The sequence below is a fragment of the Pezoporus wallicus genome, unplaced genomic scaffold (assembly GCF_028554395.1).
Source record: "Pezoporus wallicus isolate ANWC-B61680 ecotype Strahan unplaced genomic scaffold, APGP_CSIRO_Pwel_v1 contig_8490, whole genome shotgun sequence".
NCBI lineage: Eukaryota > Metazoa > Chordata > Aves > Psittaciformes > Psittacidae > Pezoporus > Pezoporus wallicus.
Genome location: NW_026642793.1, coordinates 864,515 through 884,264, shown reverse-complemented (window position 1 = coordinate 884,264; position 19,750 = coordinate 864,515). Strand labels below are relative to the sequence as shown.

The window sequence follows — 19,750 nt, the reverse complement described above, 5'->3', positions numbered from 1 at the left end:
TCAGCTCATGCATTCCCCTGCTTTTCACTATCCTTACCATAGGTGGCACCTCACCTAGGGGCTTTCACCCCACAGCATCCAGTTAACAAAAGCTGAAGTGATGGCAGCTTGACGTTGCAAAGACAGCTGGTGTTCGAGAGAGTCTTCCTGCTCAGTGTTTCATACTAAGTAAGTGGCTCTCCTTGTAAATGGGTCCCTTGGATATCAAACACCCAGGTGACTTGCAGCTGATTGATGCACAGTCCAGTGCATTGATGCACAGTCCTGGCCCTTGAGTTTGTTGTAATGGCTGGGTAGCTTGGAAGTCCTGCCCTCAGCAGATGGGATCTGTAATGGCATATCCTTTACTTACCCAGCTTGGGTGGATGGATGGTTGCAGGCAGCCTTGGACAGACAGGATGTCTGTCCTCTCCAGGCTCTTAAAAGAAACATCTCCACTGCTGCCTCTGCCCTGTAAGGAACCAGTCAGGTTCTGAGGGTGGAAGGCAGTGTCTGGTTTATCTGGGGACATGAGGTTCACCACCCATGGAAGAATAACTAAACTGACAAGAAGAGGGCCCTGTGCCAGCCTAGGATATCTCTTTTGATCAGCCATGACACTGGTTTTTATTCTCTGTGAACCAACTAGCAGAAGAGTTTAATCTCAACAGAGACAAAGCCAGGGCAGGGCAGGTCAGGAGTTTCTAAACAAACCCATTTGTACTTCTCTGCCCTGAAGTGGCATCAGGCTTTCCCTGTCAGAAGAGCATTTCCAGCTTGCCCAGTTCTTAACTGAGAGGAAAGCAGCCTGCCCCCCTTCCCAGCTATGCTCTGGTAGCTCATCCACAAAGGTGGCTTTGAGGACATGGGAAGGGGTTTAAAGATGCAATTTCCCTCTCTCTTCCATGTGTCAGGCCAAAACTCACAAGTGAAATACTGTCACAGTGGTGTCAGCATCCGGTTCCTGAGTGTGTGTGTGTGTGTGTGTGCTTGTAGCTGCTCAGGACTTGCTCTGGGACTTGGGCTTTGTGGAAAGCTCTCAACAAACAAGGGGTGCAGGTTGTGGTATGGAGGGCACTGATCTGCTGCTTTGTAACAGAGTAAGTCTTGCTGGGTAGCTGCTGGCGGTGTTTCATCAGCACACAGAGCTGCATCGTTCTGCAGTGATGCTTATGCAGAAGTTCATCACCTCAGATCCTCAGCCCTTCAGCTGGGCTGCTGAATGGACAGCCCCTCACAGGTCTGGGCTGACCAGGTTGTTGTTATTGACGCAGAGAGAGATCAAACATCCTGCACAGAGACTTGTAAAACCTATAAAGCCAAGGTGAGAAATGTCACACTGAGAGCCTATCGCCCTTGCTGCTGGAGGCTGAAGGAGAAGAGTGTCCCTGGCCAAGCTGTGGGTACCAGAGAAGGCTCCTGGGCAGGGACTGACTGCTGGTATCTCCTGCAGTGGGGGCTGTGCCTCTCTGTGTGGCTTGTGCAGGAAGCACCACAGGGATTGCATGAGAAACTTCCCTTGCATAACTTCCCAGCCCATGGGTAGCTGTGTAATGTTGGGGAGCAACCACCCCTGCAGCATGGAGTTGTAAGGGCACTATGTGTGATGCCAAACTGACCCTGCCTGGGCTACTATGAGGGAAGCTGGAAGGTTTGGGTTAGAACACACTAACTGCTGGCTCACCATGTTGAGCCCCATAGAGGATCTTCAAGCATAGAAGACATAGCAGCACATGGCAGTGCCTGACCTGCTCAGTGAACACATAGCTGGTGAGGTCTGCATGCAGGATATCCCTCCTATATGAGTAGCCAGCTGTCCCCTAAACTGGGGGAAGATGTGACATACATGAGATGTGGATGTTGACACCTGTGAGGATTTGGTCTTCATATTCAGGTGTATGCAAAAGGAAATCCTCTACCATGGTAGAGGCTCAGTGATGCTGATTACTAACTGATGGGGACAGAGAGAGATGGGGGGACCTTTCAAAGCAGGGCTGCAAGGTGAGGAAACCCCATCTGTGTCCTTGGGCAGCACAGGCAGGAGGACCTGCCCTCAGAGCAGGATAGCCCCAGGTAACATGTAGAAAATGGGATGGGATCTCACTAAATTTGGTGGCCTCACCTTAAAATCAGCATCATCAGGACTGCTGAGTACGATCCTGATCACAGCACCCTGATGCATCAAGTTTGACACTTGGGTGCAATGGGGGAAGAGTTAAACACTGATTGAGAAAGCTCTGCACACAGCAGGTGAACCAGCGGGTTTAGGGTATGGTTGGTCTCAGTTAAACCGGGAGCTGCTTTGACCCACAGGCCCTTTGGGGGTTGTTTTTCTTCTTGCAGGAAATCCTGTGTGTCTAAAAGATGAAATCCTTTCACTGGATGTGGTCACAAGGGGCTGGCCAGCAGCCCGGCACAGGGCTCCTGCGTGGCTCTGCCCATTCCTCTCTATAAGCCCATCACTTCCTCCTGGACACTTCTCTCGTGTGTTTGTCTGCACCCTGCAAGAAGAGGCTTGGATTTGCTCTTGTGCTCGGTGTTTAGCTTGCACTGTGCTTCGAGAAGGCCTGTAATGTCTTAAGACCTGTTGCAGCCTCTGGATATAAACCCCCCCTTTGTTGGGGGGAGGTTGACTTGACTGAGGCGCATGATCAGAGTCAGGTGACGATATTGGGCACAGAACCAGAGGAGGATAAACACTTGGGTGTAGGAGATCAGCGGCTGGTCCTGCCTTCTGACAAGCTCTTATTCCTTGGGGAAAATGAGTGCCTGGGCTCCTCCTCTGCTTTGGAGCTTAACCACGGCGTGTTTAACAGGTGAGTCCTCTGGAAGCGGTGCTTCTCTGCTCAGAAATGGAGGTGGGTGAAGCTGTGGTAGGTGTGTCAAAAGAACTGGGTTTCACCGTCTCGGGGTGCTGCAGGAGCACAGGGGGAGAAGGCAGGAAAGGAAATGAGGGTTGAAATACAGGCAGTGCTGGAAGTGGGCCGAATGTGGTAAACAGGCTTGTGTTTACAAGGAGGGAAAATTGAGCCCTGTTACTGTGAATACTGAGGATTTGCAGTGGCCTCTTCATGGCTTTATCTTGAACTCCGTGGAACAGGATGCTGCAACGTGTTTGCTTTCTTGGGCTGTTTTGGTAACTGGGTCTTTGTAAGAGGAGCACACACAAAAATGCATGAATGTTTTTTGTAGTCATGTCCATGTCTGCTCTTCTCCTTGTTCTTCTCATCCTTTCGTACTGCTTAGCTATCAACCCAGATAATCTGTGTTCTTACACTTAACACTCTGTGCCATGTGGGATCTGCAAAACCTGTGCTTCAGATCATGTCCCTTTGGGAGTGGAGGCTGCCGGGGGGCCCTGCTGAGTTCTTTAGTTTGGTTCTTGAGTATGAACCCATCAGCCCTGCTAGAGCAGTTTGAGTTTGCTTGGCAAGGGACAGAAGTGCTCAGAGCAGTTACCCACTGAGCCTCACCCTAGCTGTGTGCATCTCTGGCAGCCTGAGCCCGTAACCAGGTACCAGCCATAGTCTGGCACTGGTGCAATTAAACCATTTGGGGAAAATCTCCTTCTCAAGGGCCAATTACTGACCTGCTGAATTCGCCAGCCATGGTGATCATCTTCACCTGCCCTGAGAGAGTGGGTCAAGCTTTGCCTGGAAAGGCTGGACCAGCTGATCCTGGAGGCCCGTTCAAGCCTGGGATTCAGTGGTCCCTTTGGATGTGTCGCTGTTGTCGTGGCTGTGCTGTGCTTGGCTCCAAGGATGCAGAGGCCATGCAGTTGTGCAAGACAGAGGGAACTAAACCAAGGGAGTGTCCACTCTGCTTCTGCATTTGGTGAGTTCCCAGCCCATGTCCGTGTGCCTCACACAGCAGCGGGGCCATGGGCCTTGTAAGTCAGGAAGGGAAGTTCTGCAGTTTTGTTCCGTAACCTTCCCAACACCCTCGATGCTGTTGGGGTGCAAACCCCGTGCCAAAGCATGGCACAAACCCCAACCAAACAGCAAGATTCACCCAGCTGTGTGCAGCTGGAGTGCTGAAATCCCCTGCAGCATCCCCAGCTGGCAGAGTGGAGCCAGCCCTGGGGCAGGCTGCCCCGTGGGAGAGGAGGCTTTAGTCCCAGTGGTCATCCTGAGAGCTTTCCCTAGGAGGACTTGACAGTGCCCTTGTCTTAGTGCTGGTGCTGACCTTGAGATCAGTTCAGTGAGAGCTGAGACCAACTCTGCTCATCGCCAGGCTCCAGAGGAGCAGCAGACTCGGCCCTTAAGGTGGGTGAGGCAGAGGAGGGGAATTATTCATCCCAGTCCGGGTGGAGGCATGGCCGAGGTGGGGAACTGCAGAGCTGTTTTCCCTGCCTAGAAGCAAGGACGGCCTCTCCAGGTCACTTGGATATGGGCATGTGGCAAACCAATGCACCACAAAATGATCACTGTTAAACTCAGCATCTCTGGTTTGGGGGCTACAGTGAGAAAACGTGGGCAATGGCCCAGATGGCTGGGTGCTTGTGTGCAGCTTTACTCAATAGTGACAGAAAGAGTGGTTTTCACACTCAGTGGAGTACAAAGCAGGCAGTGTGCAATAGCAGGGATGCTCCCAATGAGCTCTCTCCATGTGATCACAACTTTATAAGGACTCTTATTCAGAGTCCTGAGCTCGCTGTAGAAACTCAACTGGAGTTACCAGTCGGCTTGGTCTGTGTGTTGTTCATACCATGGAGGTGGTAAGCACTGGTTCCATGTGCCTGGCCTCGCCTGGTGCAGCCAAAACTGAGATAGAAATCAAAGGCCAGGTTGGACAGAACTGTGGGTGACACAGTGTGGTGCGAGGCACCCCTGCCCACAGCAGGGGGTTGGAACTGGATGATCTTAAGGTCCTTTCCAACCGAAAACATTCTGTGATTCTGAAAAGCCTGCAGGGACCTGTGGGTCTGCAGCCAGTCAATGGTGCAGCCCCTCTAAGTCCCCAGCTTCCCACCTTGTTCTCATGTCCTTCCTCACCTGCATCCCACCATCAGTTCTCAGCTCTGCTCTTTGTGCTCCTTGAAACCCATAAAGCAATTTCCTCAAGCTATCCTTTTACTTTCCCCACTTGAGTTCAGCCTCCTCTTGCTGTGGAGGCTTAGCAGAGGTGTGCTGGGGGAAGAGCATGTAAGCACCACACCACCAGCCACAGCCGCATACTGACGCTCTATGAAGTTGGAAGGTTTCAGACACTGAGCAAATCCCTGCCCTGAGTGCCTGACCCAAGCTGATGTGGCAGGAGCTGCTTATTCCTTTTCTGTTTGCCTCCTTTGCTTAGTACCACATTGCTAAGCTAAAACCAACTCTGTACTGATTGTGTTTAGCTTTATAGGTCCCTCCTCTGTGAAAGACATCCCCTGTGCTTGTGGCCATCAGCAGGTGGTGTTTCAGGATCACAGCACAACAACCTGAACTGCAGCAATACCCCTTTTGGATTAGAGCTGTCCCACTCTGACAGGGGATTTCGGAATCAAAGCCAGTCTTGGCCTGTGGGTTCCCTTTTGGTTACTGGATGTATCTCCAGAACAGCTTAGAAAAATCCCAAACCCATGACTTTTCCTTGCTGATCCCTTTAAACAAGATGGGATACACCAGGCAGCTACTTGACAAGTGTCTTAAATCCGATTGTCAGGGGACCTCGGGTAAACTGTCTCGGAGCTGTCACTAATAAAACTGTTTCAGGCAATTCTCACACCATTTCAGCTGGGAGATCAGACCTCCTGGGCATTGAGTTGTGACCTTGTGGACCTGCTTATTTACTTCCTCAGTTAAGTCTCTTGTGCGCCAGGGATGCTCAGATGCTGCCAGTGTTCTCCTCCTTGCTTCTGTATTGCTCTGTAGTGAACCATAGCAGAAGGTAGTTTCAAACAAGGATACAGATTAAGCAGCTGCTGAAGACCAAATGGGAAAGCTCTGTTAAAGGGGTAACAATGCTTTGGTCCCTAATGATGTTTTTCTTCTCTCAGGTATTGCTTTAGGCCAGACAACCACCACTGAGGTCCCCACTGCATCAACCCCAGCACCTCCCGTTGCAACAACCAGCGCAGCCTCTGACTCCCCAAGTGCCACTGCCACGCTCCCAGCTGGGGTGGCATCAACCCCTGCAGCCCTCATTGTGTCCACAGCAGCACCGTCTGCTGCTCCAAGCACAAACCCTCCTGCTCAGGCTGTGCCCACCACCATGGATGTGACCGTCCTCAACTCCAGCAGCACCGGCACCTCCCAGGTGCATACAGGACCGATGGCTGCATCCACCAGTGCATCCCCTCCAGGCATGACCGTATCTGTGGTCCCGTCAGCAGCTCCATCCCTCACCACCGCCAAGCCCTCGAACTGCAGCATGGTGAACGTGACAGCCTGTGCCCGCTGCTCCCCAGGGACAGCTCCCAGTGGAGGTAAGAGTCTGCTCGCTCAGCTCGTGCTGGGTGCAAAAGTGACTTGTCAAGGATGGTGTAACCAGGGGTTGTTCTTGTGTCAGAAGTCAGGCAGCATGAGTGGGACTCAATTCATTGCCCCTGTCTGATGTTAAGGACTTGGCCTTTGCTGGCCTTATGCTGTGGTCTTCCAGCAGGATGAAGAAGCAGTAGGGCTGTGGCACAAAGCGTAACAAGCACAACCTGGTTTATTGGCAGGACGCTGTTTTGAGGTGCGGTGGCAAATACAAGGACAGCTTCCAACCATCTGTCCCAAACGTTTGAAAGAGAATCTCTGCTGTGGAAACAGTCTTTTCACTTGGGCTTGAGAAACTACCAGATCAATCCTTGTTGTGGTCAGGAGTGCATGATGTCGCCTTTTCCACACATTATTTGTGGTGTGATGTGGTTGAGGTGTTTTGTGAGCACCCTAAAGTACCTGTTGTTCATTTCCCCCACTGCAGGGTGCGTTTGAAAAGAGGAATGAGCAGCTCTGCTGCTTTAGGGGAAATCCAGAGGACAGGAGTTAATTCCGACCTCCCTCAAGTGCAGGATGCTCATCCACAGGGGTTGTCCCTTCTTACCTGTGTGTGGTTGCTGCAGCACCAAGGGCAAACAGTGGGGTGGCAGGGCAGCAAATCCCACATGAGTACCCTGCACAGCTTGGGTTTGGTTCGGGAGCAGAGAGGGCTGGAGCCTGTGTCTGGTGGGAATGCCTTGGTACCTGTGCTCAGAAAAAGGCTGTTGCTGCTTTAGGCAGATCCTCTGCTCTGGGGTTTTACTCTTCAGTTCTGCCTCCTGCAAGCCTGAACTGTCAGTAATCCAAGAAAATATGATTTGGTTTGGGTTTTCTTCCCTTCCTTCTTTGTTTGTGTGTTAGATGGAAAACCAATGCTCCTCAAATTAAAGGAGAAAAAAGCAGGCATCTTCATTACCAGAAATCCATATTGACAGGCTTGAGACCTTCCATCACCTCACAGCTGTTCTCCAGCTTGTTAATGGTGCACAACAGCATCATTAGCATTGATACTACAGTTTCCATCCTCTAAGACTGCCTCGCTGGAATGGTTGCATTGCAACCCATCTGCACCCACAGAGGTGACCTGCCCTGCCGAGCACAGGGGTTTATGTCAATGCTTATAAACCTGATCCTGGCTTTTTTCTTCCAATTCAGGCACCTTGAGCTGCTCGTGCTGTGCGGGGGGCTCGTGCACAGACCCCAGTGCCTGCACCCCCTGCCCTCAGGGCCACTACCAGCCCCAGAGAGGGCAACCATCGTGCCTGCCTTGTCCACAGGGGCATTACACCAAGTAAGTGATGAGCTCTGGGGCACGGGATGGTGGATGTGCATCCTTAAAGCACTTTGCAGCCAGCAAGATCTCCTCCTTTTGGCTATGGGGAAAGTGCTGCCAGGGTTGTTTCCCAGTGGGAAGCACAAGGTGAAAGTGTGTGCCTCTGCAGCACTGCTGAGTTCTCCTCCCCAGGAAACCCTGGTGTGGACATGCCTGTGCCAAGCAGCGGCCCAAGCTCTCTGCAGGCTGTCTGATTTTTACCCCATGGTCTTTTGTATGTATTAGGAGGGAATACGTTTGGTTTTGTGATGGGGGACACTTGGGAGTGAGGTGTGGGTTCATCTCTTCAGCTGTCCTCTAGGATACCTCTGGCCATCTAGCTTCATCTCTGTGCTTTGCCCAATTGCTTTTGCAATCCCCATTTTGTTGCCTCCAAGGGATCTCATCACACTAAAGTCACTGGCACCTAAAGCAATGTATTAGCTGATCCAGTGTGGAAGAGCTAACATGATTTCCCAGCCAGAAGCCCAGCCTTGCAATTCCACCAGGCTGCCTCATCCAGGATGCTGTACATCCGCATCACCAGGATGCTGCACCAGTGTCCTCTGCCTGCGAGGACACACGGATGCACTGCTCTCACCATTTCCCCTCAGCTTGTCCCTCTCCATGTCCAATACCTGCTGCAATCAAATGGAGTCCTTTGGCCCTGGGGCAGCTGCAGGGACAGGAGGGGTGGCGAGAGCTTCCCAGCATCATGTCCCTCACAGAGCATCTCTATTTGGATCAGCCCTGGGGAGAGGGAACAAACGCCTCTGATGGGACCATTTAACATTTGTTGTGGGATTTGGAGATCCAGCATTCCCTGAGCTTGGAGCAGCTCTGGCTGGTGCAGGCCCTGTGTTGTTTTGTTTTAAGCAAAGCATTGGCTTTGTTTCCAATTGAGGTGTTTCCCCCCTCCCAAATCTTGCTCTGCTCTGGGGTTTCCAAAGGAATTAAGGAGTTTGTCCTTGTTTTCCTCCAGAGCATCCCTATGTTAACAAATGCTTACACCCGCATGCTTGGTGATGGGGGTTTGGCTCTGTTGGTGATGAATGCAGTGGCTTTCACCTTCCTCTCCCTCTTTTCATCCCCTTCCTCCTGGAGGTCTAACACTACATCCCCTTTCCCAGAGTCCCTGTTATTTAAGGTCAGGCCTCTCGCACATCACTGCCTGTGGTTTAGCTCCCTATTTCACCTCCCGAGTGACCTGACTTTGCACAATGGACCAGCTCCTTGTAAAACTGCTGATGGATGCTGAGCATCAAGCACCTTTCCAATTCAGTTCCATTTCCAAGTGTGCATTTAGAAGCCTGTCTTTAAACCAAGGTTTTAAGCTTGGATGTAACATATTTCTCAAGACCCAGAATCCAGGCTCAGAACCCATCTCTAATAACACAAAGTTCGGTTTGTTTTCAGTGAACCCTCAATATTCAGGTGAGTCCAAACTGTTGTTTTTCTGCCTCCTGCTTTATAATTGCTCTGTATGCTCTGCCCTCTCCTGTGAGCGGATACAAGCTGGCGTGACCTGAACCAGCGCTCACTTCTGCTCCCTTCTCTCTCAGCCTCACAAGGAGCATCACCTGCATCCCCTGCCCGCCCGGCCACTTCACTAATGAGACCGGGGCCGCAGCCTGCAGAGCCTGTGACAAAGGTAGGGTTTGTATTCAACCCAAGCGTGCTTCCGTCGGGCTCCGTGGTGCTGTTTCCCCATGGCCAGATGCAATTACCTGGTACCTTGAAAGCACTGAAGAGCACACAGGTTATTTTGTTCGGGCTAAAAACGGAACGGCAGAGCTCTTCCTAGTCTGTTATTGACATTTCTGTTGGAATGGAAAGAACAGATCTCGGAGTCATGCTCCTGTTCGCAACAAGCTCATATTAATGCTGACACTGCAATTGGAAGCCTTTTCCAGAAGGAAAGGTTTATGAAACTCGGTTATAGCACAAGGTCTCAGGAAAATAAAGTATTCCCCCATTTTTAATGGCAAAAATGAGTTAAACCATCTTTGCTTTTGGTTCTTCTGCAGTCTGAATATTAAATGTAATACTCTCCTTATGCCCCAGACATTAAACCCTGGGTTTTCAGTGAGCTGCTTTGCACTTGGCTAATGCAGTACGAGCCTGGTACAATGTGTTCACAGACAGCATAAAACATGTTCAAAACAGACCAGCATTTACTTATGCAAAAGCCTCATTAACACATGCAACACAGCAGCTATTCTGTACACACATCAAGTGCTCCTCACGCATACACAACTGTTGTTGTGAACGTCCACCCACCAAACTCATTGGCTGGTACCTGTGTCTTGGCTATCGCTTGCTAAGGCTGGGAGGAGCAAAGTTTCACTGGTGGCATCACTGCACTGCCTTTACTGAGCAAATTGAAGCACCCTGTTTAGGCCACAGAGGAGTCTATGGAGGCAGCCCCTAAATCACACGATCATGAATTAGGAATGTTCCCTTTTCCTTGCAGGGAGAAGGAGCTTGTTCTGGTTTCACCCTGCTCTGCTGCAGCCCCTGCTGCTGGTTGTAAACCTGAGCCACTATGAAGGGTGTGAGGAGCTGCTTCAGCTCCTCTGTGAGCACTGGCACCTTAGTTCTGTCCCATGGGTGCCTGTTGCAGTGACCTGGGTCATCTGTTGTCAGGCACCTTCCCGGAACCATCTCAACTCCCAAATGTTCTCCTGCCCTCAGCGGTTTCCTTTGGTGGGGCAAGGACTTGGAAGCTGGGTCCTGCCTGTCCCCCGTGCCCACACCAGGGGTGTTTCAGGGCATTCACTCCTGGTTGTGCTTTGGGGAAGGGTCAGTATGCATCCCCTGCCCTTTGGGGTGGTGCAGGGCGAGCAAACAGCAACACATCCTGGTTGGTGGCTCCTGTGTCCTCCCCTATGGGGGGGGGGAGAAGATGCACCCCAGAGTTCCTGGGATGGGGGAACCCAGAAATTGGCACTGGGATCATAGGATCATGGAATGGTTTGGGTTGGAAGGGACCTTAAAGCTCATCCAGTTCCAACCCCCTGCCACGGGGCAGGGACACCTTCCACTAGAGCAGTTTGCTCCAAGCCCCTGTGTCCAACCTGGCCTTGAATACTGCCAGGGATGGGGCAGCCACAGCTTCTCTGGGCACCCTGTGCCAGCGCCTCAGCACCCTCACAGGGAAGAGCTTCTGCCTAAGAGCTCATCTCAATCTCCCCTCTGGCAGGTTAAAGCCGTTCCCCTTGTCCTGTCCCTACAGGCCCTTTCACAAGTCCCTCTCCAGCCCCCTTTAGGATCACCTGTTCCAGCTCCATTCCAGTTCAAGTTGTTGTGCTGGGAATGTTGTGCAGGTCTCTCTGTCTCCCTGGCAGGGCTTTGTATGTGTGAGTGACAGCAGGGAAACCTGCCCAAGTCCCCTGCGCTTCTTTTAGCATGACAGAAACATTTATGGCTCTTTCAGGACTATTGACAAATAGAAACCCAACCATCCTGCATTAGCCCATGAACTAGCACCTGCAGTGTATCACAGGGAGTTGTTTGGTTGCTTGCAAAATGAAGCTGAGCAAATACACAACGAACTGGGGCAGTGACACTGGAGGAAAGATCCTGAACCTTTTCCCTTCTCTTTTCCAGGTTATTTCAGCTCCAAGCAGAATGCAGCTTTCTGTCTGCCTTGCCTGCCTGGATCATTCTGCAAGTAAGAAGTGTGCCTGCGGTGCTGCTGGCTGTCAGGTGCACAGGGAGGGGTGGTTTTCTTATAGCCACTGAGATAGAGCAGCAATGTAGTGGCCCAAGGCAAATCACTGCTTGTTCAGCTGTAGGGACGTGGGTGCTGACCCTGGGGAGAGAGGGATGGCACGATGAGTGGTGGGTCCTGGCAGGATGCGGACCTCTTCATTGCACCTTCCTCATCACACCCCACTGACAAACGCTGATACCATCGCAGGGATGAGCTGAGCATCGCGCTGGGCTCTGCAGATTGAAGCTGAGCTGGTGTTTATTGGGTTGGGATGCACAGGAGGAAGTGCCCTGGCTGAGCTGTCCCCTCTGGGGAGGGGAGAGGTGCTGGTGGGTGCCTTGCGCTGGGCTCTGCTCCCTGCCTGTAGAGATGCCTGCACGGAGGCTGTGGGGCTTACACCCACATGTATAACCCAGACCCTGCCTTGAGCTCATCTGTCCCGTGTTATGCAGCAGGTCTGTGCTGACCCTGGATTAGTGCCACAAGGCTGGAACCAGGGGTTACCCAGCTCATCACAGGTCTGTCTGCCAGCCCCCTTCAGGAAGCCCATTGACCAGCTCCAGCCAAGTTTGCTAAGGAATGGCCACTTCTGGGATAGCAGATTCCTACACGTTCCATGGCCACGAGCAACCGGGAGAGCTGGCTGTGGTGGGCTGGTGTCGCAGTGCTTGTCCCCAGTGTTTTCTGCCTCCTCTCCCCTCCCAGCACCACCAGCTGCCCCACGTGTCTGCCTTGTCCTGCGGGGCAAGAGGCTCTTCAGGAGGCATCGGAGCAGTGCGTGCCCTGCCTGCCAGGTAACTGCCATAGCCCCACTGGGAACACAGAGCATCAGCTCCAGGGGTGGCTCATCCCGAGACCCATCTGACCCAGAGCGCACCACTGCCCTCACAAGGATGGGAGGGTGCTGGAGGGGGGTTTGACCCTTCCTAGTTTGCTAGGACTTGCTGTTGGAGGCTGTGCCAATGCCACACGTCCCCATCCACATGGTGAATGGCTTGGAGGAAGGCTTGGTCACCTGCATGGCAGGGCTGCCAAAAGCTCCATAGAGTTCTAACAGACACATCTGCATTGGTGGTTGCTTCACTGATGAACCCATAGACTTGCTGCAGTGGTAGAGGGTGCTTGGCATGTGGTGGAGGAGACAGTCAGTGAGGGGAGGTGAGGAACTGACTCTGCTCCTTGCATTGCTGATGTCTTAAACATCAATCCACAGCAGGTGATAAAGTGGGAGGGCAAAGCCCTCCATCCGCTCCCACAGCCACCCATGGATGGCTGAATCTCCACTCTGAGACAGCACCAGGGATTTCTTGCAGTCAAGTGTTTTAAATGTGCAGCAAAGCATTTATGGCTCTGAGACCTGGGAATTCCCACAGGGCTCAGGAAACGGAGCCGTGCTTTGAGCTTTGTTCAGTGAGTTTCAAACAGCTGGAAGAGGTGTTTGAATCCAGGATTAGAGGGGATGAAACGCTGCTGACCTTCAGCTCCAACCTTCTTTCTGCTTTAAAGCCAGAGCTCACTGCTGAACCCATCTCCCACTGAACTCCTACTCACTGCCTTTGCCAAGATCTAACCCCAGATATCCTTTAGTCCCTCCAGCCCTGTTTATTCTCTGTCCTGCCCCATTGCCACTGAGCAAGGACCAAAGTCCAGGCTCAGCCTTTGTTACGCACATGAAATATTTAACAGCCTGTCTCATCGTGCCTCTGAAGGCTGAATCATCCACACGCAATTGCAAAGGCCCCAGGCTCCAGTCCCAGATGTTAATTTTTGTGCTCATTTGCTATTTCAGGCATGTTCAGAGGTCCCAGGGACAACAAATGCAAGGTCTGTAGGACAGGAGAGTACCAACTGCAGTCGGGCCAGGAGCGCTGTGACCTGTGCCCAGAAAATCACTTCTGCCCCGTGAGTCCCCATCAGCTGCTTTGAGATCCCAGATTAACAAATACAGCTAAGTAGGCTTCAATTAACACCTTTTTCTCTGAGCCTCTGTCCTTCAGCACAGGCAGAGCCCTGATGGAGGGAGATGGCTAAAACAATGACACCAGGAGGTGGCTTTGTGCCACCCTGGAGCTGTCCAGTCTCACCGGGTGAGCAGGGGAATGTCAGAGGATGGTGTGTCCATTACCGAGGGGGTTTGCAGGGACACGGTGTGTAATGTCACCTCCTGCTCTTCAGCCTGCTCTGAATGACACCACGGGGGCAGGCAGGTTGGATTTAACGACGGCAGGTTCATTGCTGGGTTATTTCCAATGCAGAAGTGCCACCTCTCTTCACACGTGTTACCTTCTGCAGCCTCCCCTGTTCAGTTACTTCTTCTCTTGGGCAGAGCCCTGATGTGAACCCAGTCAAGTGCCCTCCCGATGCCTTCTGCCCCCCAGGCAGCCCTGAGCCCACGTACTGCATGGAGGTCTTCCTCTACAAGGCAGGGGACTCCTGCCAGCTCACCCCCCTCACGGTGGTGCTCCTGGCCATCTGCTCCGCAGGTAAGCGCTGCTCTTCTCTGTCTTCCAGGGGTAAAACTGGACACCCCTCTGCAGCTCGGTGCCTTCACGTTGTGCCAGCAGCGCTCTGCATGGCGTAGTTCATGTTTCTGGAAACCTGGAGTTCTCATTAAGGACTCTGTGGCTGCTTTCGGTGCAGGTGATAGCGCTTGCAGCATTTGGAAGGAGGGATACTGATGTATCTGCTCTGAGCAAAGGCTACCATAATACTGAACGTTTGGTGTGTGTATGGACCCCAAAACAGGCGTTTCTTAGCGGACCAAAAGTAGGAAAAAACACAATATCCTTTTGGTAAGAGACTTCCAAGTTTCCTAAAAGCATTCCTCCTCCGTAACCCTTGGTGCAGCATCCAGCAGGCCAGGGTGCTGTCAGCTTGTGCACTGGTGGTTGTATCAGTGCTGTAGAGCATCTTGTGACCAACAGAATGGACAACCAGCAACTGCTGAGCATGTGGAGCACCCCTCTTCCCCTGCTGTAATTACCTTGGTAGGGTAAGCCCAGTGAGTGGATGTAGCTACCTGGAAGCTACACTATGAATACTCATTTCAAAACAACAACTGCGCTTTTGTAGTCTCAGCAACGGGAAAAATAGGAGTTTTGCAGCTTTTGAGCAGAGTTTAGGGAAGGTTTAGTCAGAGGTAAGTTGCAAATGAGTAACTGTTAGTGCTGTGGATTGCTAAGGGGCAGACAAACAAAATGGGCAGAGGCCTTGTCTCCTGTGCACATGCAAATGAACAAACCCCACTGTGAGGGTCGAGCTAGTAGCTCTCTTGACACAAGATTTTAATCTCAAAGTCACGGAGGCCAGGTTGGACAGAGCCTTGGGTGACATGGTTGTGTGAGCTGTCCCTGCCCGTGGCAGGGGGGTGGAACTGGATGATCTTAAGGTCCTTTCCAACCCTAACCCTTCTATGAGTCTACGATTCTGTACGACTAAGTCATCAGAGGATAAGGAAGCCTTATATCCATGGGTTCCTTAAATATAACTTATATGCCTCCTGAAGACCCAGTCTCCAGTCCAGTTTACTGTTGTTAAAAGGCAGGAGTGGAGATAAAATAGATGTGTTATTCCCTGCAATGAACAAGGAGAGCAAAGCTGCTTCTCCAACAGCAAAGCTGCGCTGGTTGTTCTCATCAAACTCCTCTCTTGGCACCCAAGGAGAGGACTCCATGGGAGCAAAGGAGGAGAAAAGGATGGCAGGGTCTGCAGGAGCTGTAGCAGCACTGAGTGACTGCTCATCTCCAGAGGGCTGGAAAGTCCTAGTGGGGCAGATGAGGGCTGTTGTCAAGCTGTGGCTTGGAGCCCTGTGAGAGCTCCTCCAGTGGCCCATACCCCTTGTGCCAGGCTGTAGTCCAAAAGTCTGCCACAACAGACACCATCTGAAGCGAGTATCGATTAGGAAAACTAGATTAAACTGAAGCCTATGGAAAGCCTGTCCACAGAGGGACAACGGGCCGTGAACCAGCACATCAGAAAAACAAGGCTGAGGGGCATTCAACAGCATTCTCAGTGAGGTCCTGCCTGTTGCAGAGCTTGCTATGAAGAGGGGAAAGGAAAGGCCCTGCACAGGAACCTGTGAGTATGTCACGGCTGGTCTAAGAGACCAGTTCTTTACCATGTCTGTTCATGCGACCTCTATCTGGATGTGTTTGTCTGGCCATGGTGCATCACAGCAACAGATCTGTGCTCTCCTGTTAAGATCAGTTGTCCCTGATTATGCTTCTGCCTGAAGGAAACAAACGCCATCCCAGTACTTTGACAGTTATTTCCACGTCTGTGCCCAGCCTAAAAGTAAGTTTTTCTGACAGTCCTGATCTCAGTCTAGACCCAGTTAATCTAAGTTAGTTCTTGTGCTTCAGTGTAAGTGCTGAACAGAGCAAACTGATGCCTCAGGAAGACCCTTTGGTAGGATCTGCAACAAAGAAGATGCCAAGGGGAAAAGAACAGTTCCTTGGAGCAGAGAATAAATGGGGTCAGAAAGCAAGTTATTGAATGATTTCATTGAAATCTGCCATTATTGCCTGCAGCTTCCAGAGTAAAGCTGAAATGTTGAAGTTTAGTATTTATTATTCTAGCTACCCAAACCCCTTTGTGAGTGTGCTGAGGATGCAGGAGAGAAAACCTTTTATTTTACCAGAATACTCAAGTTGAGAAGCCCTTGAGCAAACATCACTTGACATTTTACCTTCCCATCTGAAACCAACTGTGCTTCCTTACCTTCCAGGTGCCATCCTTGCTGTGTTTCTACTTATTCTGAGAAGAACACCGGAACATAGCAAGAAATTGCTGAAGTCTCTACTGCTGCCCAAAGGCTCAGGACAACACACAACTTACGGGGGCACTGAGCACACAGAGCCAGTCTATGCTGGCTGGTAGAGCAGGACATGCGATCAGCAAGCACCAAGGATGTGCCGTCAACAAGCACCCACTTCTCTATGGCCTGGGCCAATACAGCTGTGTGTGTATGAGCAAGATGTTTAACCATGTGCAACCTGTTTCTGTAGAGCTAAAATAAGCGCTGAGAAATAAAACCCCATTGTTGAGTTGTGATGACTTGTGCTGCCGGCCCAGCTGCCTGCTGTGCTAAAATGGACTGATGAGAAAAGACTTCTCCTTTCAGTAACTGCCTTCATTCACAAGCAAACACTTTTCCACAGGGGAAAAAAACAAACCAGAAACCAATCCTGTCTCTATTTCAACAGTCAGCTCAACAACGTGAGGAGTGACTGCTTCAGTTACTGAGGTTCCTGGGATACAACACTCACTTCCACCTGAGCAAGAACTAACGTGGATGTGCCTCCTTTTAAGCATTTTTTCCCCCATTCTCAAACTTTCACCATTACTTTAAGCAAGGAAAAGGATGCCAGTATCCTTCCGCTTCCTTGCAGCTGTGGGAAAACACGTGCAACTAAACTAATGATTGATTGTTGCACAAATCTGTCCCTTTTGCTTCCTGCTGTAAAGTGATGCCTCACACTAGAGCTACCAAGTGACTTAAAACTTGCAGCAAACCACACAGGAACTGGTTTTTCTCCACCAAGCCACAGTGGCAAGACATGAAGCTGTGCCAATCCCTTGGAGCACGCTGCAGCCATGGAAGATATGTCTGCACTAGACCCATTGCTGAAGTGCCCATGCAAGTTTGATTCACCTCCCACCCAGGAGGGCAGCACTCATGCTTGCCCTGTGCAGGTCTGTGGCACTCCAAGTGTTCTGTGCAGCCAGCCCAGTTTAACCATAGGTTAACCTGATGTGGTTTGTGTGTTACAGGGATGATTTTGAATTGTGTAGGTGTTTGGTGTGGTTGGTTGACTCTTTATAAACTTGTTGCTTGCTCTATTTTCCCTGTTGTGCTTTATCACACATGGTCCTCATGGCTGTTTGAGGTCCCACCAACATTCCAGGCACTCAGAAATAGCCACAGGCTATAATGGAGCCAGTTTCAACTGTTCCATGAAACCAGTAACTTGGGTCTCAATCTTCCCACCTTTTTGCCTTCCTTCTCTTCCTACACTGCAGTTCATGCACAGTAGGTGAGCTGTGTAACTCCAGACAGACTAGCCAGCTGTGCCCCTTCAGCACAGCACTGTGACTCACCAGCTCTTTGAGTGCTAGTAAAAATAGTACCTACTAGTGAAAGACCTATTAAATGCTTGGGTGGAAGCAGGTGTTACTTCTCACATCAGTCTTTCACTGCAGCAGGAGTCAGGTGAAGTAACCCAGCTGGTGCGAGGTTAAGTGGCTGCTGCCCTCAGCTGCTCATTCTCCTGTCCCCAGGGGAGGTGTTACTGTGTTCCTAACAACAATAATAAAATATATCAGTTCTCTGCTCTCTCTCAACTATGAAAGATGAATGAAGGGATGGGAAGAGAAGAGAGGTACATTGCCCTTTGTGGTCTTCTCTTGCCCAGAGAAGCTGTGGCTGCTCCTGGCAGTGTTCAAGGCCAGGTTCGATGGGGCTTGGAGCAACCTGCTCTAGTGGAAGGTGTCCCTGCCCGTGGCAGGGTTGGAAATGGATGAGCTTTGAGGTCCCTTCCAACCCAAACCATTCTGTGATTCTAATCTGGATAAGCAGCAACATGGATAGAACCTATACCCCAAACTCTGCTGCACAGCAACAGTCTCTTTCACACTATTGATTTACTAGACAGACATTATGTTTCTCAACTGGCAAAAGCATGTAGCTTATCACAGGAGCAGCAAAAGGACAAGGTGGTGACGTACTGCACCAGATGATTGCAGCACAACAGTAATCTGCTAGTATCAAAGCAATTTTCTGAAATGCTCTTAAAAAACCCAACTGTATCTGCTGTCAGATATGGGGTTTTCCACTCACTAAGTCAAACCAGACCCAAGCAAAAAGCTGGCTCAAAGAGCAGTGCGCAGTCAAATTCAGACCTGGCCAAGCAGCAGCAGCACCAGTGGCAGCTGAACAAACCCAGAGGAATGGAATTGGTAGGACTGTATGATTCCAGCTCCAAGTCATTAAAGCCTGTAGAATTATAAGCAACAGAAAGCAGCTCTGTAATGGGAAAAACAGGACTGCAAAACGTGTCAATATCTGTGTGATAAGCAATGGTGTGAACACAAGCCAAAGTACAACCAGTATCACCTCCATTCAGCCTAAAACATTATTTCCGTGGAGTCCTTAGAAGTCCTGGAGTGTAAGTAAGTTTTCACTATGAAAGAACTACCACCAGCTCCTTCTCTGCCCAACTCTTGCCTACTGTGTATCATTTGACTTAAAAATGTAAGGAAAAAAAAACAACTGGTGCAAAAATAACGATTTGGAGCCATTTTACAAAAAAGAATTAGCAACTTCTTAAATAACTAGGAATAAATTTTAATATTTAATAAGACTGAAGTTTCTCAAGCAGTCAGACATGGAATAACGTGCCTCAACAATGCCGAAACCCCCGTTAATACGTCTTTCTTTCACGATATTCTGCTTTTCCAAGTAATTCAAATTAAAACAAATCTAAAAACTGACCATGAACACAAAGCTATTGAACAAAACAGACATTTCATTTGATTATTCCTCCTAGACTGTATGAAAACACATCTAACATATTCAACTGAAAATCGGTTCCGTGCTTGCTCATGTGATGAACAACAAACTCTGAGTTTGGCTGTTATGTACCAGGTTTGGCAAAGGAAAGACATCTTTCTACTCCAGCGGGAAAGACACTAAGAACATAATTTAATCCCACATAACGTGCCGTGCTTGGATGTTATTTAGATGAATTTATAACAGAAAATCTTTTAGGCTGCTGAATGCTAAAATGTGTTGAGTGGCACCATGAGAAAGCTTCATTTTTCAAGGCCGTTTCCCCTTGTATTTGAACAGGGGGAGAAGGAAAACAGTGAAACAATTTTTGTCTTCTTTTATAATAAAACCTCAGCCTGTTTTCCCAGTGCTGCAGTGTAAGGTATAGAAGTCTTCATGAAAAGACACCTAAAAACCACCTTCCTGCTTCGGAAACTGAAGTTCTACCAGCTCACCACCTGAGTGACTTTGCTGAGCACATGAGGCTACATGGTCAGTACATATTAAGGGAGAACACGATCCACATTTCATTTATGTGATTAGCAGATGGAACGAATTCCCAGCACCTCCAAAGCAAACTCCTAGTTTGCAGTCTCAGTGATGCAAGCCTTCATTGGCCCAAAGAGTTGAGCAGTAAAGAGCAGAGGTAGAAGGAAGCAGAAAGTCAAACAGCCACTTGCTAAGATCTGTCTGTGTAAACTTAACCTTGTGAAACGAGTGCTGAGAGGGGCTGCTTTGAAGGCCAA

At 50.3% G+C, this 19,750-nt stretch overlaps 1 protein-coding gene across 1 annotated transcript; it reads left to right on the top strand.

The window, feature by feature from the left end:
* Positions 1 to 2,365: 2,365 nt before the first annotated feature.
* LOC130611509 (multiple epidermal growth factor-like domains protein 9) lies at positions 2,366 to 16,507 on the top strand. Its single transcript, XM_057432287.1, has 9 exons — positions 2,366 to 2,795; positions 5,963 to 6,391; positions 7,584 to 7,719; positions 9,303 to 9,391; positions 11,350 to 11,413; positions 12,161 to 12,249; positions 13,245 to 13,357; positions 13,782 to 13,938; positions 16,182 to 16,507. The coding sequence occupies exons 1-9, from the start codon at positions 2,741 to 2,743 to the stop codon at positions 16,331 to 16,333; spliced, it is 1,284 nt and encodes a 427-aa protein (XP_057288270.1). The 5' UTR covers positions 2,366 to 2,740; the 3' UTR covers positions 16,334 to 16,507.
* The last annotated feature ends 3,243 nt before the right edge of the window (positions 16,508 to 19,750 follow it).